The sequence below is a fragment of the Sander lucioperca genome, chromosome 21, assembly GCF_008315115.2.
Source record: "Sander lucioperca isolate FBNREF2018 chromosome 21, SLUC_FBN_1.2, whole genome shotgun sequence".
Lineage (NCBI taxonomy): Eukaryota > Metazoa > Chordata > Actinopteri > Perciformes > Percidae > Sander > Sander lucioperca.
In genome coordinates, this window is record NC_050193.1 from 6,028,243 (window position 1) to 6,056,071 (window position 27,829).

General features: G+C 37.8%; 4 protein-coding genes across 8 annotated transcripts; 2 read left to right on the forward strand and 2 right to left on the reverse strand.

Moving 5' to 3' along the window:
• Window positions 1-92: 92 nt before the first annotated feature.
• On the reverse strand, window positions 93-2,561 carry snrnp25 (small nuclear ribonucleoprotein 25). Of its 2 annotated transcripts, none has more exons than XM_031312295.2 (5): window positions 2,143-2,545; window positions 1,128-1,218; window positions 906-1,011; window positions 509-583; window positions 93-421 (listed from the first exon to the last, which is right to left on the reverse strand). In XM_031312295.2, the coding sequence occupies exons 1-5, from the start codon at window positions 2,350-2,352 to the stop codon at window positions 364-366; spliced, it is 540 nt and encodes a 179-aa protein (XP_031168155.1). In that variant the 5' UTR covers window positions 2,353-2,545; the 3' UTR covers window positions 93-363. The 2 variants fall into 2 exon arrangements, with proteins under 2 accessions (XP_031168155.1, XP_031168156.1); XM_031312296.2 differs by having other exon boundaries at window positions 402-421; window positions 914-1,011; window positions 2,143-2,561.
• Window positions 2,562-2,729: 168 nt separating this feature from the next.
• Window positions 2,730-7,824, forward strand: polr3k (polymerase (RNA) III (DNA directed) polypeptide K). Its single transcript, XM_031312297.2, has 3 exons — window positions 2,730-3,000; window positions 3,172-3,259; window positions 7,432-7,824. The coding sequence occupies exons 1-3, from the start codon at window positions 2,890-2,892 to the stop codon at window positions 7,557-7,559; spliced, it is 327 nt and encodes a 108-aa protein (XP_031168157.1). The 5' UTR covers window positions 2,730-2,889; the 3' UTR covers window positions 7,560-7,824.
• A 271-nt stretch (window positions 7,825-8,095) lies between these two features.
• cdip1 (cell death-inducing p53 target 1) lies at window positions 8,096-13,733 on the reverse strand. 2 transcript variants are annotated; one of them, XM_035996504.1, is made up of 6 exons: window positions 13,461-13,592; window positions 12,745-12,799; window positions 11,606-11,755; window positions 10,938-11,075; window positions 10,429-10,705; window positions 9,420-9,553 (listed from the first exon to the last, which is right to left on the reverse strand). In XM_035996504.1, the coding sequence occupies exons 3-6, from the start codon at window positions 11,679-11,681 to the stop codon at window positions 9,442-9,444; spliced, it is 603 nt and encodes a 200-aa protein (XP_035852397.1). In that variant the 5' UTR covers window positions 11,682-11,755; window positions 12,745-12,799; window positions 13,461-13,592; the 3' UTR covers window positions 9,420-9,441. The 2 variants fall into 2 exon arrangements, with proteins under 2 accessions (XP_031168154.1, XP_035852397.1); XM_031312294.2 differs by lacking the exon at window positions 12,745-12,799 and having other exon boundaries at window positions 8,096-9,553; window positions 13,461-13,733.
• Window positions 13,734-15,429: 1,696 nt separating this feature from the next.
• On the forward strand, window positions 15,430-26,224 carry mgrn1b (mahogunin, ring finger 1b). 3 transcript variants are annotated; one of them, XR_004896226.1, is made up of 17 exons: window positions 15,430-15,788; window positions 17,511-17,629; window positions 17,794-17,882; window positions 17,986-18,132; window positions 18,872-18,989; window positions 19,172-19,238; window positions 19,460-19,503; window positions 19,604-19,651; window positions 20,663-20,731; window positions 20,835-20,994; window positions 21,133-21,242; window positions 21,948-22,162; window positions 22,608-22,719; window positions 22,804-22,849; window positions 22,959-23,105; window positions 23,779-24,123; window positions 24,389-26,224. XR_004896226.1 is itself a non-coding variant. In XM_031312649.2 (17 exons), exons 1-16 carry the CDS (start codon window positions 15,701-15,703, stop codon window positions 24,118-24,120), a joined length of 1,578 nt encoding a protein of 525 aa, XP_031168509.1. In that variant the 5' UTR covers window positions 15,431-15,700; the 3' UTR covers window positions 24,121-24,123; window positions 24,387-26,224. The 3 variants fall into 3 exon arrangements, 2 of the variants coding, with proteins under 2 accessions (XP_031168509.1, XP_031168508.1); XM_031312649.2 differs by having other exon boundaries at window positions 15,431-15,788; window positions 22,959-23,063; window positions 24,080-24,123; window positions 24,387-26,224; XM_031312648.2 differs by lacking the exon at window positions 23,779-24,123 and having other exon boundaries at window positions 15,431-15,788; window positions 22,959-23,063.
• The last annotated feature ends 1,605 nt before the right edge of the window (window positions 26,225-27,829 follow it).

Below are 27,829 nucleotides of genomic sequence, written 5' to 3' on the forward strand. Positions count from 1 at the left end.
AAATATTCAAATCGTCGGATTACATCTGCCCCTTCTGGGAAATGTTACATAATGCTCTTTTTAAGATTCAGATAAAACACACAAAAGCAAAATACTGAAATATATATTTTAATGTTTGCAAACAACTATACAAGATCACTGCAAATTGGCAGTAAAACAGGGGCTAAACATCTCGTACTCCAGATATCTTATTTACATGTAGCCTCTTTGAGAAGCATGCTCAGTTTGTAATGTGTACAAAAATATGTCAAAAATGCCCCAAAACACTTCAATCATGAATACTTTGTAAATGTAATTTCAAGTTTTTCGAGGCAGGTAGCACCAGTACACACTCCAGGAACTGGTGTTTTTTCCTATGACATTTCACTTTTTCCTAAGTCTCTTCATGAACGTCACTTCATCTCTGTTCCTGATCCCGTAGCTAAAGATATAAAGAAATACAAACAGTCAAACAATGCTGATGATAACAGCATCACAAGTGAAGGAGGTGATTATGTTATGCACTTACTCTTTGAGCCTCATCTTGTCATCTTCAAGCTTTTCCCCTTGAAATACTAAATGATAAGTTCTCCAAACATATCTCCTGTAAAAGAAAGAAAGCTTGCGTCAGCTATTTACTTATACACTATTAGTAGAGTGTAGACCCTGTTCACCACAGCGTCACTACGCTGTTCAGCTTTTAAATATTACAAAAATAAGGTCACAGATTATGTAACCTTTGCTTCACAGTTTTGACAAAACTGCGGCAACAGTAAAACACAAACATTTGCTAATTTATTTATTTATATTTTGCAGCAATATATGGATGGGTGTGGGGGGGCATAACATATTGTAACAAATTATATGTTTGGCCATTTTTCAATTTTAAAACCCCTTGATGTTCATGTGTCTGTGAGTGTATCTACCAGCTGACATGTTTCACTCCGCCTTCACGTTGTTGTTTCAGCTCCATGAATCTGCGAATGGCCTTCTTCAGGTCAAGGACAGTGGCATTTTGGACCACCACTATGGCTTAGGGAGGAATTTTTTTTTTTTTTTTTTTTTTTTTCAAATAATGGTTAATATATTATTTAAATAAAATAAATTAATAAAAATACAACTACAAATTGTTTGTACTTTTCACTTACGCATAATCTCGCCATCTGCCTTTAAAACCCTCACAGTCATCGCCTGGCCGTACTCCAAAGCAATCTGAGAATTGACTTCCTCCAGAGTCACCTAAAGACAAAGATGATCAGGTTTCATGAAAATGTACAGGACTTCTTTAATCTATCAGTGCAGATTCTAACAAATGCAATTCACAATTCAAACACAGTTTGCCCAGTAACCAACAGAATGACACTCAGCCATGGTGTTGTACTGTAAATAAAAAGGTTAACCTGTAAAACAATGGTTAACTTTGAACTTTAGTTTAATAAATTATGTTAAATTACAAATAGTGCTGAAACAGTCATTCAATCAATTGATTGGTCGATAGACAATTGTCAACAATTTTGATAATTAAGTAATCATTCTCACCTTCGGCTCTGGGAGTTTGTAAATAGGAATTCTGAACTATTATCTGGCATTTTTATACACTAAATGATGTATCCATTAATCAAAAACGACAGACTAATCTCTAATAAAAAAAAAAAATAATAATAGCCCAAAATGCAACCAATTACAATAAGTTAAAAATGAATTGATTTCAGTTTTTCTTTGCCTTTTTTTCTGTACTTTTAAGACCCTATTCTGAAAGTTACATCTGTTTAATAGCACTTACTATAATGTATTAGCTTAAATTATTTTTTAAACATTATGCAAAGAAAGTATATAGCTCTATCAGACAGACATGAGATGAGGGGAGTCATCTTAGACTCTGAGGTTTGTTTTGGCTCTGACATTCACTGTGAAGCGTGGGAACTTAATTTAACCAAGCAAATCTAAACCAGATAAATGGAATTGCAACTGGTACACTTAGGTTAAGTTGAGATATATCTCAAAAAACGATTAAAGAAAACAGGATATTCAATCAGGAGTATAAATGTACTGCAGGTAAATGTGATATTTCTGTGTTTTAATAGTAACTATTTTACAAAATATCGTTATGACATGTTGCTTTTACATCACAGGATATAAAGTGTCAGATCAAATCCAACCAACCTGAATGGGCAGATCACAAAGTAAAGGGTCCTGCACAAGTTGAGCAAGTCCCTCCTCGAAAATATCCAGGATCTCTGAGTGAGGAAGAGCCTCCTCGTCTTCCTCATCTGCGTCTAAAGCTGCCATCTCTGTCAGGTTCTCGTTTTCCACCTCTTCAACCTTTACAGACAGTCCTCCTCCATCAGTGTCCTGACTCAGCTCCTCCATCATCGGGCATTCAACAAACAGCAACCCGGAGGGTAATGTTAAAACTACAAAAATAAACTAAATAAAAAGACTCGCGTTTAACAGCTGACAAAATGTTAACTGGAAACTATTTCGCTGCAAAAAGCCATGAAGTAAACAAAAAATGTGTACAGTAAATATACCGAACCGGAAGGCAACTGTAGCTCAGAACAAATGGTTCCCCTACGTGGACGTACATTCAGACATCACTTTAGTACAACCAAAGAGGTGGTACAACAGCCAAAAGTTTAGGTCATTCGATGTTATTCGTTAGTGATAGTATTTTTGGATGTGGTCGTTAAATTAATATAGACAACCACTTTTTATCTTTATATTTCGTTTCCCACCGATCGATAAAAAGAGTAGCACCTGCTTTCATCAGCCACTTCCGCCCCTCCACATGCACCAAACTGTGTACGACACGGAGTCTTAAACAATTTGCTAGCTGGGTAAAATAGAGTACTCATATTGAGTTAGTTGTTTTAGTTTGTAGCTGTTAGCTACATATATATCTCGGGTAACATGCTTCTTTTTTGTCCAACTTGCGGAAATGTTTTAATTGTTGAGGAAGGACAGAAGTGCATGAGATTCGCCTGCAACACCTGTCCGTATGTACACAACATCACAAGAAAGGTGAGATATGTTTAGATTAAATCTCGGCGCACATTTTATCACGTCGAAGTTTTATTTTAAATCATAGACATGTTACTGTCTACGCTTTGTATTTCAGAGAAAGAAGATGCTACCCCTGTAGTTTGCATTTGACTATAGTCTTTGTGTTTGACATAATTCTCTTTTCTACAGGTAAATAGCAGAAAATATCCCAAGCTGAAAGAGGTGGATGATGTTCTTGGTGGCGCTGCAGCTTGGGAAAACGTGGACTCAACTGCTGGTAAGTAACATTAAAAACAATGTATGGTGTAGACTTCAGTTTATTACTGTGTCAAAGGCTAGTAATCCTAGGTCTCTTGTCTTGATACATTTGAAGCAAGAGTCAACTCCAAAACGCTCCATTGTGCCTGTGCTGTATGTTATTATTCAGAAAGTTGCACTGGTGCTCACTCAATGTCGCCCTACTGTCTACGCTAAACACCCTTGGCACAATTAGTTGTGCTACAAAATTATGTTTATATTTTTCTGAGATCTATACAGTATTTTCCAATTGACACTGAAGTAATAAGTAAATTGTGTTTAACGGTCCCATGACATGCTGCTTTTTTTGGATGCTTTTATATAGGCCTTAGTGGTCCCCTAATACTGTATCTGAAGTCTTTTCCCCGAAATTCAGCCTTGGTGCAGAATTACAGCCACTAGAGCCAGTCCCACAATGAGCTTTACTTAGGATGTGCAATTTCTGTGTCTGTAGCTTTAAATGCTATTGAGGAGGAGAGAGGGGGGGGCAAGGTGGAGGGTGGGGGTGTGGCCTTGACCAGCTTGTTTTCAAGCCATGATGTCTCTCTCTTTCTCATGGGTGGGCCAAATTCTCTGGGCGGGCAAAGCAGAGAAATATGAATGTATTAAGAGAACTGGATACAGTGTTCGGCGGGAAGCCCTGTACATTCCAATGAGAGTGCTCAACAGCGCATAAAGCAAACATGGAGCCATAGACAGCATATAAGAGTGGACCAACAGATCCCGTTGCTCTGGACGGAGACCAGTGAAGGATATTAGAAGCACTTTTACTGCGCAGACTCCAACTGAGAGAGACGACATAAATGTGACGTGAGCAACCTGTCTGAAAGTTGTAAGTCTTCTGGTAGCTGTGCCAAGAGAAATCTCAATCATTCCCAATCTTGCAGAGACGGAGAGCGTAGGTATATGTAAGGAGATAACATAGGCACAGGCTAATTATTGCTAACTAAAATGCTAGTTAACATTAGTAATTAAACTTAAACAGCTAATGTAAGTCGAAACTATCTGCGAGCTTCTCCTGTACTATACGGTAATTTCTCTACTATGCGACAGTACGTCCCGTGGTTATGACACAATCGTTAGCCTATTTTTACAAAATCGTCTGCTACGGAGCCATAACGTGAGGTACAAGGTAATGGAGCTTTTTATACATTGTCGTGTTTCTTTAGAAATAAACAATGGACAAATGAAGTCTTTAAACGCTTCAGATGTAAAGTTATTCGCTGTCAAAGTGGCGTCAAAATTAATGGCAGTCAATGGAATGCTAACGGGGGGTGAGTGCTTATTAGCATCAAAATGGCGTCATAGGAGGTTCAGGTTGTGAGCAAGGGGGTAAGCCTCTCCTCGGACCGCGAACCTCCTATGGCGCCATTTTAATGCTAAAAAACGATCACCCCCCGTTAGCATTCCATTGACTGCCATTCATTTTGACGTCACTTTGACAGCGAATAACTTTACGTCTGAAGCGTTTAAAGACTCTATTTGTCCATTGTTTATTTCTAAAGAAACACGACAATGTATAAAAGGCTCCATTACCTTGTACCTCACGTTATGGCTCCGTAGCAGACGTTTTTATAAAAATAGGCTAACGATTGGGTCATAACCACGCGACTTACTGTCGCATAGTAGAGGAATTACCGTATAGTACAGGAGAAGCGCACAGGCAGTTTCGTCTCACATTAGCTGTTTAAGTGCAATTACTAATGTTAACTAGCATTTTAGTTAGCAATAATTAGCCTGTGCCTATGTTATCTCCTTACATATTCCTACGCTCTCCGTCCCTGCAAGATTGGGAATGATTGAGATTTCTCTTGGCACAGCTACCAGAAGACTTACAACTTTCAGACACGTTGCTCACGTCACATTTACGTCGTCTCTCTCAGTTGGAGGCTGCGCAGTAACGCTCAGCGTTCACCGGAAAAGTGCTTCTAACGGCCTTCACTGGTCTCCGTCCAGAGCAACGGGATCTGTTGGTCCATTCTTATATACAGTCTATGGTTGTGAGGAGACGCTTACCCCCTTGGCAAACATGGAGCTCGGCTCTTCCGCATTGTTGGCCCAAAACGCTGGTTGGCTCACGATGGGCATGCGCACTAGCAACAATTTGTTTGCGTTGTCGTAGCAACCGGTAGCAACATGCGCGTTCATGAGCTTCTCTGTCGTGTCTCTTACAAGTGGCGAACTCATGAACTTGCCGTTTTCATTGTCTAAAATATTCACTAACGTTAAACATTGTGTTTGCGTTGTTCCCTATTGTTTACATGCTTAGCTAAATAAACAATAGATGTCTTTAGCTAGACAACCAAGGAGATTTAATAATCACGTTGTGCTACTAGCTAGCTAGCTACTAACCAGTGCTAGCAGTTAGCCTGCAGTTTTGTGAACAAAGCTCATCCATGGCTTCAGCTCTCATCCACGTTACAAGCTTTACAGCATACAGCCCTCGGATGTATCATAAGAGAGAACCAAGGCGATGTAATCACTGTCTGTAGTAACGTTATGTAGGCATATAACTAGCTATGTAGCTATAGATCTTTATACAGCCATAGCCATGCTAGCTACCCCTGATGTTAGCAACTAGCTAGCTAGCCGATAGCCCGCCAGTTTGGGAAACGCTAATGACGTTACATCCACGTAGCTAACAGGCTTTACAGCATACATACATCCCTCGGATGTATCATAACTTCATAAGATAATACCATGGACGTATTAATAGAACAGTCATTTGAGTGGGCGGGCGCAGTCCCACGGCCCTGTTCGCGTCCACTATGTGCGTTCATCATGCCAAATTTAATAATTCTGGATTCGCTTCTAGTGAATGTTAAAAATGTTAAAAACTTAACGTTTTTAACAAGGACCCTTTCAGTGTTCGGGCTGGTAAGTTGATATACCCAGAAACAAATTATCCACTGAAATATAGACGTTTCTTTCGCCATGCAAAGTCTATGTGAAAAGTCTTTCTGGGCCATGGGGTGCAGTACCACCCCTATCCGCTAAGTCCATGGTGGCTTTTAGACTCGGCGCTCTTCCTGGGGGCTTAAGAGAAAGGGGAGGTAACCTTCCTCCTTATGACCTCCATAAGGAGCAGATTCCAGATCGGCCCATCTGAGCTTTCATTTTCTCAAAGGCAGAGCAGGATACCCAGGCCTCGATTTACATCTATTGCCATTTCTAGCAACTGGGGGATCATAGGCAGGCTGGGGGAACTCACATTAATGTTAAAAAACCTCATAAAGTGAAATTTTCATGCCATGGGACCTTTAAGAGATGTGTGCATGTCGGTCTGCTGTCTACCTATTAAATTATGTGAAAGTTTTCATGATTCACACAGATATGACATTAGGTGTGTCTTGCAGTATATTGCAAAATCACCTGTGTTGCCATGCTATCATCATCATGGGCAACATGTTGTAATATTTTTAAATTCATCATTTTATTTAACAATCGCTGGATTCAGGGTGTCATTTTATTTTAAGCATTAAGTTAAACTCACGTCCAACACTGATCTCATATTTTCTGAATTTAAACTTATCTATCCCCTAAAATTAGTTGAGCTCCTCCATCATGTTGTAAATGTAAAATGTTTATTTTAACTATTAGTTATATTGATGATTGTTCAAAACTTGAAGCATAAAATGTTAAACTGTGATCATATATTTCTCACTGTTGCAAACACTAATGCCAAAAGGGGTGTGCATTATTCTGCATGCACTGTTTCAGTTTAACATAACTTAAAAAAAGAAAAGGAAAATCTAATTATTTCTATTTAGGATCATTTTGTAGCATACACAGAATGTAAAGTCTATAGTAGCACATCAAATTGTACAATTAGTTTTTTCATAGCACTTGCTCAGTCTTCATATAGCACTCTGTATTATTATTATTACACTTTCTAGTAAAATCTTAGCACCAATTAATCACTCAGATTCCTTGAATGTCTGTTAAACTTGGCAAATCTTTACTAGAATAAATAAAGGCTATGCACGCACACAGATTTTGATTTGTTTTTCTTGGAGATGATTCTTGTATTAATTTGGTGAGTTTTTACACCTTTATTGTCTAATGCATAATCTTTTTCAAAGTATAACCAAATACGGCCTATTCCAGGATGTCTTTTGTTTCCAAACTGACATTTACTTGTTATGTTTACAGAAACTTGTCCCAAGTGTGGGCATCTTCGGGCATATTTCATGCAGATTCAGACCAGATCAGCTGATGAACCTATGACAACTTTCTACAAATGCTGCAATGCTCAGTGTGGACACCGATGGAGAGACTGAAACCTTTGCACTTTGAAAATTGTAATGTATTTAATACTTATGGCAAAGATACTCCCATCATGTCATTTTTGAGCCCATATTTCATCCCAACAGGCTCGGGTAGTTATGGGCGTTCTGTCTAGTCTGTGCAGTTTCTTTTCTCTGCATAGGCCCAGCCGAAGAAACTTGAATTTTTTTTGTGTTTGCAGATTATATTTACATACAGTATTAACTTTGCAGGCATAGTTCATTTTCCAAAAAACATTAAAATAAGTTTCAAGGAAAAGTCATGTTCTGATTTTTATTGATAAAATAGTACCTGTGTACAACAGTCAAACAAATTTTGACTTACATAGTTGTACATATTACAGACATTTAGAGAGCAATGCAGACCGGCATTATCCACAACAATGGCATACAGTACTTTGTATTAAAACTTCAATGCAATCCTTCAACTCAAAATTCACTTTCTTGCACAGCATAGCTAGCCTCAAGAAGAAAAGTAATCAAATGCACATAGAGTCAAGGAACTAGCCAGTGAGAATTATTTGTTTTGATGTGTGGTTCATGCAGACAAACTGCACTTTGTGAGTAAAGGTGAACGGCAGATGGGGCATGCTGTGGTGGGCATACTATGGTTGTCTTATTGTTAGTAATCTCAACGGAATCACAATGTCATTTTGCAAGATGTCTGACACAATCATTCATTTGAAGCATATTCCTAGCAGAGAAGTCACTATTTAGGATTAGTCAATATAGACAACTGTATTTATTATCTAACATGCATCTGAGCAATGCGGGTAATCTTAAAGGGCTGATGCCATATTAGGAGGGTTACAGGCTAAACAATGTTATGTGATGATGGTGCCACCACTGTAATTTGTTTGCCAACATACTTGCCGGGAGACGGGACACAAGATTGCTAAAATGGAATTCAGTGTGTCTCTATCAGTAACTGTAGAACTCTCAGCTCTACTTTAATTCTACTTCAATTATACACTGCTTTTACTCATGAGATGATACTCTTAGTCCTCAAAGCACAAATTTCTCAAATACTGATGACAGCTGAGGTTGATAGTTTCTATCAATGCATCAGAGGGGGAAATTGAATTCCAACTTAAAGTGCAAACATTGGCTTAATTACTGATAACTAAAGTACATCATGGACAGGGGCAGTAACTGTAAATCACTGACCATTTAGTGACTACTGACTAAAGCCTAGAAGATTAATAAATATAGCAAGTAACATCAATTGTAGGCATTCCCAAATAAGCAAATACAGCAGTTTATCGAGCTGAAAATGGTTCGTTAGTTTGCTCACATTGAAAAATGGATAATGATAAAAAGGAAGAAACTAGGTCCGTTAGAACAAAATGATCAGACATGGACAAAAATGTTCAGTTCTCAATATTAACTTGTTAAAATAGTGGATAAAATATTTGAAATAAATAGGAAAAAAACAAGAATGTTAACCCAGCATGACTGACTTCTCAGCAAGATTCACAGATTAATTCATATAAATAAAGTGACCATTTTCACAGCTTTCTCTAACTGAAGGCTGTCCATCTATCCAGATTTATTTTCCCTGTTAACATGCGTAACATCACAAGCCTTTTCTCCAGGTTTTCATACAGGATCAGATGCACCTTCTGCCTATCCATCTCCGTGGATGCATTAGTGCCCGTGAGATTTGTACATTTCAAATGCATGTTTATACATGAAAGAATTATGCTGAAATATATATACAGTAAATATTCTGTGAACTAAGGAGAAAACTGCACTTACAATTTAAGAGGGCTACACAACACTTTGCAAAAATGGGGGGGGGCTGTCACTACCAGCAGGAGGAGCTGTGAGTTTGTGTGTGCATGTACATATCTCTGTAGCATACAGCTGTCGGTGGTTAGCATATACGCTTGTATGTGTAAATGTAGCCCTTACAGTAAGGGCAGGTGTGTGTCACATCCTTGAGGTCATCAATCAGACAGGGAATCAAGCAGCAGCCGAGATCACACCTGAATATTGGGAACAGACACAAAATAGGTTGCAAATTTAAACATATGCGTGTGATTATATAGTGCCAAAATATGAAGTTCAACGCAAGAACAAAATACTTTTGTCTGAACATGGAGACATCTGGAGTCAGCACTGCTCCTGTGACAAGAGCAAATTAACATTGTTGTATCCCATGTGTTCTCTGTGTGCCTGGGGTCAAGCAACGTCAGCTTGTTTAACCTGATTTGAATGAAGTGAAGACGAGTAGCTATCGGCATCCTACTCAAATAGACAGGTCTGTATGCAAATTATGCAGATGGATAATACAAGATAAACGAGCTGACAGAATCAAGAACATGTTGGTGAAATTCTTGTAACTCCAGATGTTTGCATATTTTGTCTATAACAGTACCTTTTTATTTGCATGTCAAACCATAAACAGGTGCACTTGCTTTGCATATAGGCATGTTGCTGAGAACAGGGTGTGAGTGAGAAATAAGACTTAAAAAATATGATCAGGAGTTTGAGCTCTATTTTCTGACGCATAGTATTTTTGTACACATTTAAAGTGTTTATCAAGTTAGATTTCAATATATAAAAACACAATGATGTCTGTAATGACCAGCTTAAAGTTCTGAATCATGAATCAGTTAACTGTTTTAGCATTTTCTTTAAAGGAAAATATACAATATAAGACGTTGTACAGACTTGTACATGCAGAGGCCCAGCCTTGAAAATCTCAATTCTTAGACCCGTTTAAAGAAGCCCTGTGTATTTTAACTGCCGTCTTATGTGTGATGCATATTTATAAAGAAGAGGGTGGGAATCCTTCCAACGATGCTACAAACCCCACCACAACCAACTGTTATGTGACCTTAATCAGTCTGCTACTTACCCTACAAAGAAGCAGAAGAGGCAGAAGAGTGTGTTCATGAGGCCGACATCGTGGGAGATGCGGGTGATGATTGCCTGCTGGCAGTGCGGACATACAGTCTGCACCGGTGAGGTCTGGAACATTTCCCCCTGCAGTACGGTCACAGTGGTGGCTGCTCCTGGAGGAGCCAGGACGGTCGCTGTGTGACCTTCCATGTGGACAAAGTGACTGGGACCAGGGCCCATCTGTCCTGGCATTGGGTGAGGATAGTGACCGGGCGGAGGTGGGTAAAGGCCACCTGTACAGAAGAAAAATGACACTTAATGAAATAAATATGCATTTAGACAAAGATTATATTTGCTGAGAATCATGTCAAATGGCCAAAAGACACAACTCCAAACGAAAAAGCTAATCTCTGTTTGCTTGCTCAAAAATGAGCCTTAACCACTTTATACACCAGTCATATTTTATGGCAGTGTGTCTGTCAGCCTGTTTTAATGTGTTTTTTTATATTATGCAGACTGCAGCACCTTGAGGCATAGGCATTGGCATGGGCCCTTCTCCAGGAACATGTGGGGGAAGGAAGCCTGGGTGTGGGCCCTCGTAGGGTGGAGGACCGTAGTCTGGAGGCAAGGGTTGTCCCTGTATAGGGGCATTTCTTATAGGAACTGTTGCAGAAAGATAACACAAAGAAAAAAGAAAGAAAATGGCATTGGAGAGAGGTGTCCATAGGTTTGAGTCAGTCAACAAAATTCATACTGCAATAATTAATCTTACATTCAGAAAGATAATATACAATTGCACTTCCTATTAACACTTTTGCAGTTATCGGTGTTGTGGTTTAGATACATTCAAGCTGCTTTACCAGCAACTAAGTGTTAGATTAATGTTAATAGAGATGTTGACTGAGATTAGTGCTGCACTGTGTCTGGAGCTTCTCAGGTTAATATTTCAGTCTCAAATCAACATGAAACCATACCTCAACCACCAGACAGCTGGCCCTGCTTTATCATCAGTGTGTTCAAAACATTTCCTTTTTCTAGGTTAGTGAATCAGAAGTCCACTTTTTAACAAACACTGACTATTTTTAAATCTCCATGGTGAGTTTGCTCAAGTTCATGATTCAAATGTGGTCACACACTGCATCTGTGAGTGCATATTAACATTCACCACAATCCTGCATGTTTAGTTGTATTACCAGGTTGTCCATTCTTCTCCTCAATGAGTGGAGCACTGGGACCTCCGGGGTACGGAGGGGGAGGATCACTGGACATGCTGGCCGGATGTCTGTATAGGGAAAAGGGTTGGACACAGTGCTCCCCTCACAACTCTACTGTGGACTTTTATTCTGTGAAGAAAAAAGAAAAAAAAACACATGCCCAGTTTGCAGTTTGAGTCCCATGGCTCATTACTCTCTGACACCGACTTATCCCAAGTCATAAAATGTCCCTACAACAGTCAGAGAGGCTAATGAAGTACTATCTTGGTGTAACTGCTGACGTCAGTCTGCACATTAACGGCAAGTTTCAGAACAACTGAGTAAAATGCAGTCGAGTTTTAAACAACTTTGTGATGGAAAACAGTGCCTGACAGTGTTTGTGTTCTTTTGTTGCTCTGTGTTTATTGGAGCACTAGATGATACTACTACGTACTGAGTGATCAAAATAATATAAAGCTTTTCAAAACTGCTCTTTTAAAATGCTTTATAAATGAACAAAAAACAAGTGCATTTAATTGATTAAGTGAGCTGTACCAAAATCCTAAATAATTAGTGTTATTAGTGAAATTGTAAATAGGTGAATATTATCCTGCTATGATAGCTTACACTCATGTTTTATGTAAAACACACCCTTGCATCGTCTGTTTATGTGTAAGCTTGATTAATTGATATAAAAAAGGTTAGTTTTGTGGTAGTCTCGCATTGCCAGACCTTCGTCCACAGCGCAGGAGGAAGGTCTAGCAATAGTTTGGTTGGAACTATAAATGTCTATCTTTTGTCATGAGACAGGATGATGCAAGTAAAATCAGTTGACAACACATAGTTATGAGTGAGTGAGGTCTGAATGGATTTAATACAGAAATAAAACAACACAAGTGAGAGCTCTCCAGTCCGGCCTCAGGGCTTAAGTTTAGAATAATGAAACTGAGTAAATGATGAAACTCAGACTGTGTCAGTAAGGTGTTGTGCTTCTCTGTGGTGCTAATGTAGTGTGGGTACAACCCCCACCAACACATTGCACAATACATTTAATGGTAACATGCCCCCCTGACAAATACTAATATGTGCAACTGTCAACATATTCACAAAGAACTGGCTAATAGGGAAGGAAATTATACCTGCTACTGGGAAAAGAAAGATTCCACCTGAGGAATCTGGAAAAGGTGCCACAACCTGTAATATGACGAAAATGTAAAAGATGCATAACAATAATAACAATGTTACTTTAGTGGCTGTGGTGCATATGGCCGCTTCTCAGCTAACCAACTAACGTTAGCCATCTGATTTTTTTTAATCCTTCCTCAGATAATCCAGCTCAAAGCTACTTGCACAACTAACCATGAATAACTTAGTTACGTAATGGAGGCTAGCAACGAAGCACTGATGTTAACTTAAGTTGGGGAACGTATCCAAAACAAGTAACTTGTTTTTAATTAACTAATTATTATTATCGTTGACACGGTAGCTAACGCGGAGGAGTGTGTGTGTGTGTGTGTGTGAGTTAGCATTACTAGGTGATGGTTGATCGCAGAGCATTTATTTATCTAGCTACCTGGCGCATAAATAGGTTGAGGAACGACTGACAGCGAGATTGTTTGTGCTCAGCTGGTAACTTGGAAGATAAGGGTGTGTTTGTTCAGCCAAAGCAAAGCATGTTTGCTAGCTGTTGTCAGCTAGCGTCGCCATTCTAGGCACAGAAACAGACTGAATTTGATGATGCACCCGAAACATGCAAATTAATGAACTAAATATTTATAGCATTGTGAAACATTGTTTCTGGTCGCGACTGCAATGATGCAACTGTCAGTGTGCTGAAAGACAAATGAAGAGATACCTGGTTTTGTGAGAAACGCAGCCTGCCCGCGGTGTCACTGAAGCTTTGACGTTAGCAGCTCGACCCTCTTGTTGAGAGTCAACATCCGGTGAGACGGATTTACACTCTACGTCATTAATGATTTTCACAAGCAGGGAATATGGAAACACCTCTGTACAAATGTGTATCATAATGTTACTCTACTCTAAGAAACCCTTAGATTGAACATACATAAAAACTAATGTAACGTTAGAGACAAGTGATTTTGATTGATTGGTCTGCTGAAACCGTACGTCAAATTCTTTGATTCAAACCAATACATTTAATGTGAATTAATTCGCCTAGGATACGTATTACCTTGTAAAGTAAACGTGCTGTAATCAATACATATCAAATTACTAAATCTATTTATTTTGAAAGTATTATACGGAAGTTTTAGTATGATCTCGTGTCTGCCTTGACCATGGATGGCCACGTCACATTCTTACCATGATTTAAAGTTTAAACCAATACATTAATCCGATTTAAATTGCATTCATAATGTGCGGTAATCAAATGTATTCACTGGAAGTGTTAGCATGATTTCGTGTCTGTGTGAATGATACAAATATGTATTATTTTTGTATGTTTTACTCGCAGTTAGCAGTCCATAAAACACGCTACACGATGTTGGTTGAATTTATTATGGGGATTTCCACACCGTCACTTTATTCAACAGTAACATCAGTCATACAATGGCACATCTCCACGGCTCCACGGTCATTCATGAGCAGTTAAAGATAATCATAACCCTGAGTGAGGAGTTATCCAGCATCAAAGCAAAGCCGAACTGTGAGAGTTCACTACCCTACAGTGGTCACGGTGAGGAACTGCGCTACATTAAATTCGTGGCTAACATTAAGACAATTATGTCGGTATTTAAAAAGAAATTACAACAATAATGAATGAATCATATTGATAAACATACCACATATGATACATGATGATATTGATAATGATTACGCTATTATTATTTATATTTCTGTTTGGTTATTTTATTTTTGAAGTAATCACCGGAAATCTTTAACGTCTACATTGACGCTATTTTGATTATGTTTTGAAGTTCCTCCATGTGACCACTAGAGGGCAGTAAACACAAGTGATTCTGAGAACACTCAGGTCAACCATTCACATAGGCCTACCCATAGATATAGAACAATATGGGCCTACCATACTAGCTAACACTAGAGAGAGTAGACTTAATTGTCTCTACAACAACAACAACAACAACAACAACAACAACAACAACAACAACAGAAAGCGTTATTTAAAACAGCTATATTAATTCAATAATTACCAATTTTGATGTTATTGTTGTTATTTTTCTCTAATAAGGAGTTTTACATAATTAAATAATTAATAATACAGTAAGCCAACGCCTCCTATTGCTCGCCATAGTGTCAAGACAAACACAATACCACTTCAGATAAAAACGTTAAAATAAAACAAAAACACTGTGGTTTTTCTACTATTCTGTCTACCTCCAAAACATTCACAAAGCAAAGCATTTATTGCAGGGCTCTTTTTTGTGGTGCAGGAGTTAATACTGTTTGACAACAGTGTATATTACAGATAATATACAGTCTATGGATAATACTGAAAGTACTAACATGACGCTTATTGATACCGCCAAAGATTAAACATAATTAACATTGATTTAGTTTTTTTTTTTCTATTGTGCACATTCATTTTTTGTGTAGCCTATTTAGTGGGTTATGATAGCCTATCACATATTAGGATTCGTAATTGTATGGAGAAAACAAAATTAAACAGCTCCAACAGTTGTTTTAATTTTGCTCTACTATTATTTTTACTTAGGCTATCTACTTTGTCCCTATAAATTTGATCGACGCCTTTGCCCTGGCCCCTGACCCCTTCCCCCTCCTGACCTTCTCCCCGCCCGCCGGGCGGTCCCAACGCTCAGAGCGAACGCCCTGAATTTTTGGAACACTTGGAGACAGCCAATCAGGTTGACTCCCTGCTACGTTAGCACAGCTCTGGCAAAACAACCAGTCCCCGTCTCAATTTGTTTCCTGTTAGCATTCGCAGCATAGCCACTGATCAAACTGACCGTGTAAAATGTTAAATTAACGAAAGCGTTTGCACTTGGTTGATGCAATCTTTGTTTTGGCGTTAGTGTACGTTTTAAGGCAGAGCTAATCGGAGCTGTGACGCGCCTTGCTAGCTTACTGTAGCTAACATCGGCGACCCAAAAGAGAAAAATGGGGTCCATCCTGAGTCGCAGAATCGCTGGTGTTGAGGATATCGATATCCAGGCCAACTCGGCCTATCGATTTCCCCCGAAATCTGGTAAGTGATCGGCATTGTCGTTTAGCTGATCCAGATTCCCCATAAATACGGATCTTCTACCTCTGTATATAAAGATATAAGACAAATATATATTATTGTACAGTTACATAATTATTGGAAACATATAGCGTTAGCGTTAGGAGCCTATAGACGTGACTGTCTGGGTCAGACGTTCAGAACATCTTGTGATATTTACAGTAGTTTATGTATTGAACGTCGGGCTACTGGCAAAGACTATCAGAGTAATGCAATTTGGTGTAACGTTATGTTTATTACAGCATTGTGATCATAAAGCATGAAGCATTGTATGGCCAAAACCAAAACTGAATGTACAGACTTCGACAAAATGTTTTAGTTAAATTGAAGCTACAAAAGCTGAGAAACAAATGATGCTGACACCCAGAGACATGTCAACAAGATTTTCAGCTTCCATAAATACATCTTTAAGGCACATTTTCTTGCTAGTGTGCTATTTCAAAGGTATTTAAAATAAGTAACGTTACGTCTCACGTGTTTATTACACTTTCACTTTATTTTTAAGATACCTTCAAACAGTAAAAACACAGAATGGAGATATGTCAATGCGGGACCATGAAAACCTCACCCAGTTTTAAACCAATAAAAACACTACGCATATTATTGTCAACTGGCCATATAATCTCCTGCATCTGGTGATAATGAGGTTACTCTTAATCCTATTTTCATGTTTGTGTGGTTGAAATGACTACACGTAAACACAAATATCTTGTTTAGATATATGTACAGAATAATTATGTTCATGGAGCAACACTTATACTGTATGTAGAGATAATTCATTCATTAATTTCATTTATTATACAGGAAAATTTAAAAGCAACAATTAAGTTACAATAAACGGGCCTGACTCAGTTTAAAAACTGGTTTACAGCAGGTTCCTGTTCTGCAGCAACATAGAACAATGAACACAGTTTCGGCACATTTATACAGGACATTATTACTGACTAGACAGATACAAATAAATAAAACAAAATAAATACGGAAAAACAAGACTAAAAACAATACATGAACAATCAGTGTGTGCAAGTATGACTATCAAGAAGAAACAGTTTATATGACTTTTTGAAATATGTGATGGATGATAATGTTCGAATGTGATGGGGAATGTCATTCCAAATTTTGGTGTAAATATAGAAAAAGGATTTCTGACCGTAGTTGTTTTTGTATGGGGGAACTGGAATGAGTGCCTGTGAGACTGACCTAGTGAAGCGTAGTGGTCTTTAATTAGTGATAATTAACAGTGGCATGGTGTGTGGCTTGCTGATATACCTCAGTTGTATGTATTGATCCCATTTAGTCAACCAAGCAGCCTTTATATAACATCCACTACCAAAAACAAAGAAGAAAACCTAAAAAGATAATGTTATCACCACCCATCTGAAGTTGTTTTGGCTACTGTTGCTCTGCCTCTGAAATGACTGCATTATTAAACATGAGCTCAAACATGTTGCCCAAAAGAGTCTTATTACACTTCAGCCAACAATTTGTACAGCTAAACCATTTTTATTTTTTTTATTTGCAGAAACTGTATCTAAATTGAGTAATTGTTTACATTGACACAGACAGAGAGGTCCCCTTATTAACAAATTTAAAAAAGAAAGAAAGAAAATGATCAGTGTCACTACTGTGCCTCAATGATGCTGCTTGCAGTGCCTTTATTATTCATGTTTTTTCTCTTGCCCTCAGGTAATTATTTTGCGAGCCACTTCTTCATGGGAGGGGAGAAATTCGACACACCACATCCAGAGGGATACCTTTTTGGAGAAAATATGGACCTGAATTTTCTTGGAAATAGGCCAGTCCAGGTGAAAACAGATGTTTCTTCATCCTAGTTGTTTTAATCATCTGAGAATTCAGTACAGTATATTTTCCACAGTTTTTACTACAGTGCGGTTGTACATTCATTGTCAGTAATACGATTAGTCAAACCATGTTGATCAAATACCATCCATATTGCTGTTTTCACTAGTTTCCATATGTGACGCCTGCACCCCATGAGCCTGTGAAAACCCTGAGGAGTCTGGTCAATATTAGAAAGGACTCTCTGCGTTTGGTCAGGTAAAGATAGCATGGCAATAATCATGATACAAATCACAGTAAAAGTAAATAACTGTTTTAAAGATTGTGCCGACCTAAAGTTTGTCAAACCTCTTGATTGTAGGTATAAAGATGACTCTGACAATCCGGTGGAGGAAGGTGGAAAACCAAAGATTCAGTATGGTGTGGAGTTCACCTTTGATGCTGATGCTCGAGTGGCCATCACCCTCTACTGCCAAGCATTTGAGGAGTTCGCCAATGGGATGGCAGTGTAAGGATTTGATGTCAAAACTTCTTTTTTTATTGGGCTAAGTCAGCCATAGCTATTAGTAGCACAAAGGATGAACTGCTACGTATAAATTCACCTGACGGAATCAGACTCTTATCTAATCTTTTATTATTTAAATTTAAATGTCACATCTAAATATACAGTATTTCTGAAACTAAAATAGAGCACATCTATATCTGTCGGTGAATGGATGAGCTGTTTAGACTTGAACCATATAAACAGATAATGTAACTGACACAGCAGCATCATATTAGTGGAAAACCTTGTGGCAGAGACATTTCAATTCTGTTGTATGTGTAGTGAGATTCAAGCCTTAGAGCACAAAGACTAGAATAGATACGGTGGGTCCTTAGCAACCTCCAGTCACCATGGATACTGCTGATAAGACTTAGGAGATGCAGATGAAAGTAATAGTTTGTACTGAAGTCATTGTGTTACGATGAGATGAGACAGAAAGATAATACATTTTTCCAGAATCCAAAAAATGTGATATTGCTACTGTTGTGCTATGCTATTTAGTTCTCTTTATTTTAATTTGGTCTAGGGACACTAAAGCACGTATTGACTACTTAAAGATGACCGCCATTAGGCCTTACTCATAAATATCTAAATGTCAACTTTTGCTGCTGCCCAGTTAAAAAGAACAGAGAGCACAGTCCATCCAGGATACCTTCGTCCACCTGCACACTGATCATTTTTCTCTGTAACATACTGTGTGCAGGTACAGCCCAAAGAATCCATCACTGGTCTCTGAAACTGTACATTACAAGCGAGGGGTGAGCCAACAGTTCTCCATGCCATCTTTCAAATTAGATTTCTGCGAGTGGAAAGAAGAAGATGTAAGTATGTGCAGCAGTTAGTGGACTTGTTGCTGGATCGCACATCACAACAACACATTGTCTCCATTGGTGTTGGTTTATGTCTGTAAATGTCCTATTCTTACACTTACACAGCACAAGTTTAACCTGGGGTCTACATCAGTACATTGGATAATAACATTTATGAATTTGTCCCCTTAAAGCTGAACTTTGACCTTGACCGAGGAGTGTTTCCCATGGTAATCCAAGCTGTGGTTGATGAAGGGGACGGTATGTTACTAAAGTTGCATAACAGTCAGGACTATTAAGACTGGCTGTACAAACATAAAGGCATATTTATGAAATAGTAACATATAGTAGTTAAACAGTCATAAGGAATTATGTATATAATTATACACTAATGCGGTCAGGGTTAGCAGTTGATTTGTAAGCTTAAATATACATTTGGGTCAACATTTGTATTAACCTAAATATTGTGTGTTCTTTTCAAGATTGCCTTGGACATGCTCACGTCCTTTTGGCAGCCTTTGAAAGAGTATGTATACATCTAAATAAAAGTAAATAGTTTAATTCTGTGTAAAACAAGTTTTTATATGAGCTAAAACATGTTTGTTTGTTTGTTTTTTCACCTCCAGCACGTTGATGGCAGTTTCTCCGTCAAGCCTCTCAAGCAGAAGCAAATTGTAGGTTTATGAAAGTTCTTATTTCAAGTATTAATCATATCATTATTAATTAGCAAATTATTCAGTGGAATGTGTATTGGAATGTCCTCACTTTGCTTTAATCAATTAGTAGTTTTTAAATCACCCTAAGGCTACATTTACACTGCTGTTTTGGTTTTTAAACAGAGTTTTAAGCCAAAAGCGATCTCAGAAGCAAATTGTTTTTAGCTCCAGTAGAAGAACTAATCTTCATTTAAACTAACACGCCCAAACCGCATGTCTTACCAACATTCTCGTATACTGGGCATGCGTGTGCCGGGGTAAACAGGAGGCAGCATGTATACTCCACCCATTGCTGGAAGTTGCCATGGTAACGTTAGTAACTAAGTCTCATAGAACGAGATGTCATGACCCAATCAGGCGGTGAAACGTTGGCGTCAGTGTTGGTGTTGGCAAAGGTCTCCGTTTGTGGCCCAACACAACCCCGGAGATTCCAAACCAAAACTGGGTCAGAAGTGTTTTTAAATTTCTCCAGTTTAGGGGCTCTGAAATGCCAGAACAGTGTGAATGTAAGGTGTAAATGTAGCAAAAGATATTTGTTTTAAACCAAAACATAGCAATGTAACTGTAAATGTAGCCAAGTCATTAAATTGTGAAGCACATACTGTATGAGCTACAGCATGTTGTTAATGCAATGCAGGATATTTTACACAGAGCATCCTGCAGCTTTTGAAAAAAATAAGCCACAAAAATCTGTGCCGAGACCCTTGGGAGTCTGGTAATAACACAGATCTCTGAAGTAGATGTTGAATGTAAACTTTCAGGGACCTCAAAGTAATTTCACATCTTTGCCTCTCCGTGAAATATATGAATAACTTTTGTGTATCGCTGTTCACATTCTTATCTAAAAGAAAAAAAGAAAAGGAAAAAAAACAGTGAAGAATATTCGTTCTACATTTAGCTTCTTCTACTCCCCTGGACATTGTGTGTGGGACATGGGTTTCTCAAAAGATAATTTATGTATCTTTTCAGGTGGACCGTGTGAGCTACCTCTTACAGGAAATCTATGGGATTGAGAACAAAAACAACCAAGAAACAAAGGTTTCAGTAAAAATGTTACCGTATGCACGAAAGACAATACTGTAAAAGTCACTTCATTTTTCATTTGTGTGACTTTTGATTTGATTTTGTTTTATTTTTCCAGCCATCTGACGATGAGAACAGTGACAACAGCAACGAGTGTGTTGTCTGTCTGTCCGACCTGCGAGATACACTCATCCTGCCCTGCAGACATCTGTGTCTCTGCAACTCCTGCGCAGACACACTGCGTTACCAGGCCAACAACTGTCCGATCTGCAGACTGCGTAAGAAGTGTTACATTATTCTAATGAAGTTCTGCTCTTAAAGGTGCTTTATCAATGCTATTTGAAGAGTAGTCAACCTTAATGTAATACATTTACTTTATTATTGTTTTTAATTTGAGCCTGTGTTCGTCTAAACAGCCTTCAGAGCCTTGCTGCAGATCAGAGCTGTGAGGAAAAAGCCTGGTGCTCTTTCCCCTGTGTCCTTCAGCCCTGTTCTGGCTCAGACTATGGACCATGACGAGCACTCTGTAAGTCTCATGTACAACTGTGTGTAATCAGATATAATTGTCTAAGATGTGGAGCGACATCAAGGGGAAACGCCATGAATCTGGGCCACATAACATATTTTTTAATCTTTATTGTGATATGAACTTCTGCTGTAAAAACATTGCAAATGTAAGTAAAAAAAAAAGTCCATTCCTACCTTAATATGTTTCAAACTGATAGCTTAATAAAAAAGTCAAAAGGGGAGAATGTGATCTAGATTTATACCAGCTTTTATTGGGCAGAAAGTTGGTATGCTGTGGCTAAGTCAACACCTCCATGTAATAATCTGCCTCAAGCTGCTTCAGAGTTAAAGCCTTGTTGCTTCCAGGATCCTGATGAAAGCACAAGGCACAAGGCTGCTGAATGGCTTTGTTAAGCTGTTGAGATGTACATGCAATGTTGGATTAGTCACAAAAAGTCTACTTATTGCTACACAAACAATGGTCAAACATCTAGATTTTGTAGTTCTTTTTTTTGATTGTTTCTCATATTGCCATTGCAGCGTTGTAAGGCATGTTATCCAGCAACTATTTGGTGTAAATGTATGGCTCTGACACCTAAACTGGTAAAAGCCCATCTATGAATGAAATAGCTGAATCTTTTTATAGTGCTTGTTATGAATATGCAGCCATTTGTTGATCAACAGTGCATTGTTTCCACAAGTCCTTGTCTATGTCTCTTTGCAGAGCACAGACTCGGTTCCTCCTGGCTTTGAACCCATTTCACTGTTAGAGGCTTTGAATGGTCTGCGGTCAGTTTCTCCTGCCATCCCATCTGCACCCCTCTACGATGAAATCAACTTCTCAGGGGGTGTGGGCGGTGACAGCAGACAGCTGAGCTCCCCTGAGCATTTAAGTGATGGGAGTCTGCAGAAAGGCAAAGTCAGCAAGTCACCTGACAGGTATGTTTACATGTACACATGCACATGAAAACATTACTGTAAGACATCAGGTTAGGACAGGAAATTAGATAATATATTTGTATGTGTAACATTAATTCGCAAACATCACTTTACATTAGGCTTGGTCAGTAATCAGATTTACACCGTAACCTTTTTCAACAAGTATTTTCCACATTATTAAATTAATGTGACTACTGCAGATTTTCTTCCATATGGGACAGTTTAGTCATGACATAATTTCTTCATGCTGCTGGCCTAAATCCAGTTGTTTTTTAAATTTATTTTAAAGTCTACAACATCTGGAGGCCATTATCATTTCTTTTAAAAAGGTAGATGTGTAATTATAGTGAAATAAGTCGATGTAGGTAACTGTGGTTGATTGAATTACCTTTCCTACTTGTATTTTTTTGTGTTCATTAATCTTTTGCCGTGTCCCCCAATCCAGTACCCTTAGGTCTCCATCGTCTCCCATCCAGGAAGAAGATGAGGAGAAGCTGTCTGAGATGTCTGATGCTCAGCCTCACACACTGCTGTCCAGCAGCCCCGCCCCCACTGATGTAAACCGCCACTTCACCACCTGACATTTAAACTCTGCTGCAAACAAAAGCTTTAACCAGATCTTTTTTTTTTCTTTCTTCCAGGCCACAGCAACCGAGGATGTGGCAGAATCCCTGTCTCCAGATGACGGTGAGTTTTCTCAGTGAACAGTTAATTACTGTATGTGACACTGGGAAAAGATTTGTTGGCTTTGATAGTTAGATTCATTGACATTTGCGTACTCTCTTGGGTGATCCAGAGGACAGGATGCATTCTGGAGGAGACATCCTACAGGACTGCAGCAGTGAACACAGCAGCTTGACCAAAACAGAGAGCGACCCACCGGGTGACTTGTCTCTGCCAGGTGACACATTCTCTGCCAGGAACAGAGAAGAAATATTAGACTGTGAAGAATAGGGATGTAACGGTATGAAAATTTAACCTCACGATTATAGTGACCAAAATTATCACGGTTTTCGGTATTATCGCGGTATTTTTTATTTATTTTTTTAAAGATTATTTTTTCGGGCATTTTAGGCCTTTATTTCCATAGGACAGATGAAGACATGAAAGGGGAGAGATAGAGAGGGGGAATGACATGCAGCAAAGGGCCGCAGGTCGGAGTTGAACCTGCGGCCGCTGCGTCGAGGAGTAAACCTCTATATATGTGCGCCTGCTCTACCAACTGAGCTGTCTCGGCCACATTATCGCGGTATTTTTAAAAGTGTGTTCAATATGTTCAGAAAGCACTGATAGGCCTACACAAGCTGAAATAGTTTCAAAAAGTGTAACAGTATTTATTATATTACAAAAATATAGGCAATAGGCTGATAAATGTCCTGAGCGCTGTCATCTCCTCCTTCCGCCATGATTCCAACTTCAAGAAACGCACGTTGTAGGCTACGCAGTGCGCCTACAACTTCAGGAGACTCGGCTGAAGCTGGGAAGGATTAAACACAGGGTTTCCACACCGTGGTAATCCACCGTGATAATAATGATATTTTACATGAAAACGGTAATTGTTATCATCAACATTTTTATCATGGTTTACCGTTACACCGGTAATCGTTACATCCCTAGTGAAGAATAATCTTTAATACCTTGCAAACAAGAAAGAAAAGGAAAGAAGCAGAATATGTGCTGTGTATGTAATCTCTTACAGTATAGACCTCTACTTTCTGATGACGGCTTAGAGCAAATCATCTGGTTCTTGCTTATTTTTGACTCCTTTCTAGTTCTGGTTCTCTAACGTTTCTCAAATCCAAGACTTGTGGCTGTGATTCCCTGTGCTTTTGCATCTAAACTGTTTGCTCCTGTGCTTCTCTGTTTCCTAACACTCTTTATGTTCCCTGCTGTCCTGTCCCTTCGCACTTTGGGCAGCTCTTGGTCCTGATTCCTGCTCTATTGGTATGGAGGAATAACTGGTATGTAGGTTTTCCTGTCTGCTCTGCTTCTCTGTGTATGAGCTTTACTGCTCTTACTGAATCATGTTCTCCATAAATAGATCTAACGTTATCTACCACAGCCAGAAAAACAAAAGACCCGGCGGGTATTATCAAGTGAATTTCCTGTGATAGGCCTATTTTATCAGGAATGGCTACTGTTTCTTAACACGTCTGTATTTATGTGAAGTCTGACTGGAAACTTTGAGACGTTGATGTAGCTTATCTGTTGCTTCTTTCTCTCCAGGTTCATCAGAGTCAACAGAAAGCCTGAAAAGTCAGAGCACAAACTGCTCTAGCCAGCCTCTCCTGTGTCCCACGAGCAGCCTTCATATGGAAGATGAGCACCTCAATCCCTGACTCTGATCCAGCGTTTTCCATCCCATCCATCAGGACAGATTTATTTGTTACAAAGATCATCCAGTCCCTCTATTCCTTTTACCTTATCTTCTGCTTCAGTGATCAGAGCCAATGACGGCCCTTAAAGGAAGTCCACCGGGATAAGGGAGGACTGTTTATTCCATTGTCTCTGAAATTAGAAAAGAAAATTGACTCCTGCAAAGATGTTCTTGATACCTTACTCTATGACTGATGTTTAAAAAATCATATATTGTTTTCCCAGCTTTGAAAACATTTCATTAACTATCAGATGGTGTTCAGTTGTGTGTCTTGGCCAGAGTTGTGGTCTAGTAATATGGATTCCAGAGATATTTTACTACCTGTCATGGTGGTTTTAAGCACACTTATTTTAAATTAACTCTCTATCAATTGCTTAACACTAAATTCAGAAGAATTTATAAATACAGTTTGTGTCTAGATATTGTATTCATCTGTGAAATACATTAATGACTTGAGAACTTATTTTTACAGTAAGGTTGATTTGGGTTATGAGCAGAAATTTGAAAACATATTACATATGTATGTATCTGTATGTCTATTTGAAGTGATTTTGCACTCCGACAAAATCGTTTATAATCCATTCCTTATAACAATAGTTTATGATGAGATGAAGTTGTCTGCCGTCTTAAACATCTACATGTCACTTTTTTTAATTATTTCTAATGATGTGATATCTATGTATCATAACTGTACTAGAATACTGTGTAGTTACTTCCAAAATTGTATACTTGCATATTACATAAAAAAGATCCTAATATTAAAATAATGAGACTACATTCAGTTAACATGCACATTATTTAAGACTTGGATAATCGATAAGAGCTACCTATTTCACGTCCTTACAGCTAAACTCAAAGATAGCTAAAGCCTGCAACAAGCATAGACGCTCCAGCTACATGTATGCTGACTCAGTATGGCACAGTAAGTGTTCTTGTCGTAGATGTGGCAGATATCTTTACAGTCTTTTTGTGGCAATGCCAGTGTCTGCTTATGTGATGTAGCTGCAAAAAAGGGGTCTGGTGTTTGCGTGGCTGCAACATCTTTACATAACTTGGTCCTGTATGTGTAGCGCCATGCATATACATCTCTGTGCCTTGAATTAATATGGCTGCCTGCTTGTTGCATTGGACGTTAGTGTTCTTATAAATGCTACAATATACAACACTTTTCAGCCCATAGACAGGATATTTGATTCTGATGTACAGAGCCTTTTTTTATATTGCAAACTTCATGCTACTGGAAAAATGTATCTTGTTATTGTTATTGCAATATAAATTTGAACTGTTCATTTACTATGTTATGACCATGTATCAATTATGCATTTAATCTAAGGTTCAAGCAGATTCTTTTAATGTATGTTTGATTGGAAGGACGACATCCAATGCAATTACAATGCAAACATTGCATTTTAATAATTGGGCTAGCATTTGCATGTGAATTTGTAGAGGCTTGAACCTCACTGCTTTTAAGCAACATTGTTATTTTGTATTTCCCCCCCTCCTCTTCTGTGCCATTTCAACTTGACACTGTGCCTTCCTGATCCTGTTCTGACTACTGTTGACCTGGTATCCAGGATAACTCCACAGTAGGTGGTTTGTGGCTCTCTGTAAAATCAATACCTGTCTTTCCTCGTGTGTATAGCAGCATGTGTGTAACAATAAAGAACAAAGATTCAGTACTTCAACTACCAGTTTTCTAATCCATCATACTAAAAATGACTTGTATGCTTTATTTTTCTGCAAATTAGAATATGTTGCAATATCTACTGTAATGATGGTATATGGTGAAAATATTGACTGGCTTAAGTTTGAACGTAGGGCCTAAAGTATAATGACATAGTGTCATTGCTCTGAGATTAATAGGACTCTCTAAAATGACTAATACTACACTATGATTTTTTCCGACATACTATAATATGACTTTTTTCTACATGCTATACTGTACATTGACTTTTTTTTATCAATTTTTATCACAAAGAGCTATAGCATATATGCTATACTATGACTTTAATTAAAAATTACTATTTTTCGACATACAATACTATGAATTTTTTCGACATATATACTATGTTTTCATCACTTTTTTCCACATACTATACTATGACTTTCACACTTCAAACACTTTTTTGACTTACTATAATATGACTTTTTATAATTTTTTGACAAACTACACTATGACTTATTTTGACATACTATATTATGACTTTTTTTTGTCATGCTATACTATGACTTTTTTATCACTTTTTTGATATACTATACTATGACTTTTTTATCACTTTTTTTGACATAGTGTACTATTACTTTTTAATCACATCTTTTCACATACAATACTATGACTTTTTTTGACATGCTATATACCATGATGTTTTCATCACTTTTTTCCACATACTATACTGACCTTCTTAACACTTTTTTTTGACTTACTATAATATGACTTTTTATCACTTTTTGACAAGCTATACTATGACTTTTTTTGTCATACTATACTATCACTTTTTTATCACTTTTTTCGACGTAGTGTACTGACATTTTTTTACATACAATACTATGACTTTTTTGCGACATACTATATACTGTGATGACATTTTTAACACATTTTTCAACTTCCTATAATTCATCCTTCATTCCTATAACTTTTTATCACTTTTTCTGATATACTATACTGTGACTTTTTTCAACATACTATAATATGACGTTTTTATAAATTTTTTGACTTAATATAATATGACTTTTTATCACTTTTTCTGACATACTATACTATGACTTTTTTATGACTTTTTTTCGACATACAATACTACGACTTTATTCAACATACTATCTATGACTTTTTAATCACTTTTTTCGACGTAGTGTACTATGACTTTTTTCGACATGCTATACTATTACTTTTTAATCACATTTTTCAACATACAATACTATGACTTTTTTCGACATACTATATATTGTAACGTTTTTATAATTTTTTTGACATACTATGACATTTTTCAACATACTATACTATGACGTTTTTATAATTTTTTTGACATACTATACTATGACATTTTTAACACATTTTTTTGACTTACTATGATATGACTTTTTATCACTGTCTGACATACTATGCTATGAAGTTTTTCAACATACTATACTATGACGTTTTTATAAATTTTTTGACATACTATACTATGACATTTTTAACACATTTTTCGACATACTATACTATGACTTTTTTATCACTTTTTTGACATACTTTACCATGACCTTTTTCGACATGCTATACATTGACTTAATAATCACTTTTCTTCAACATA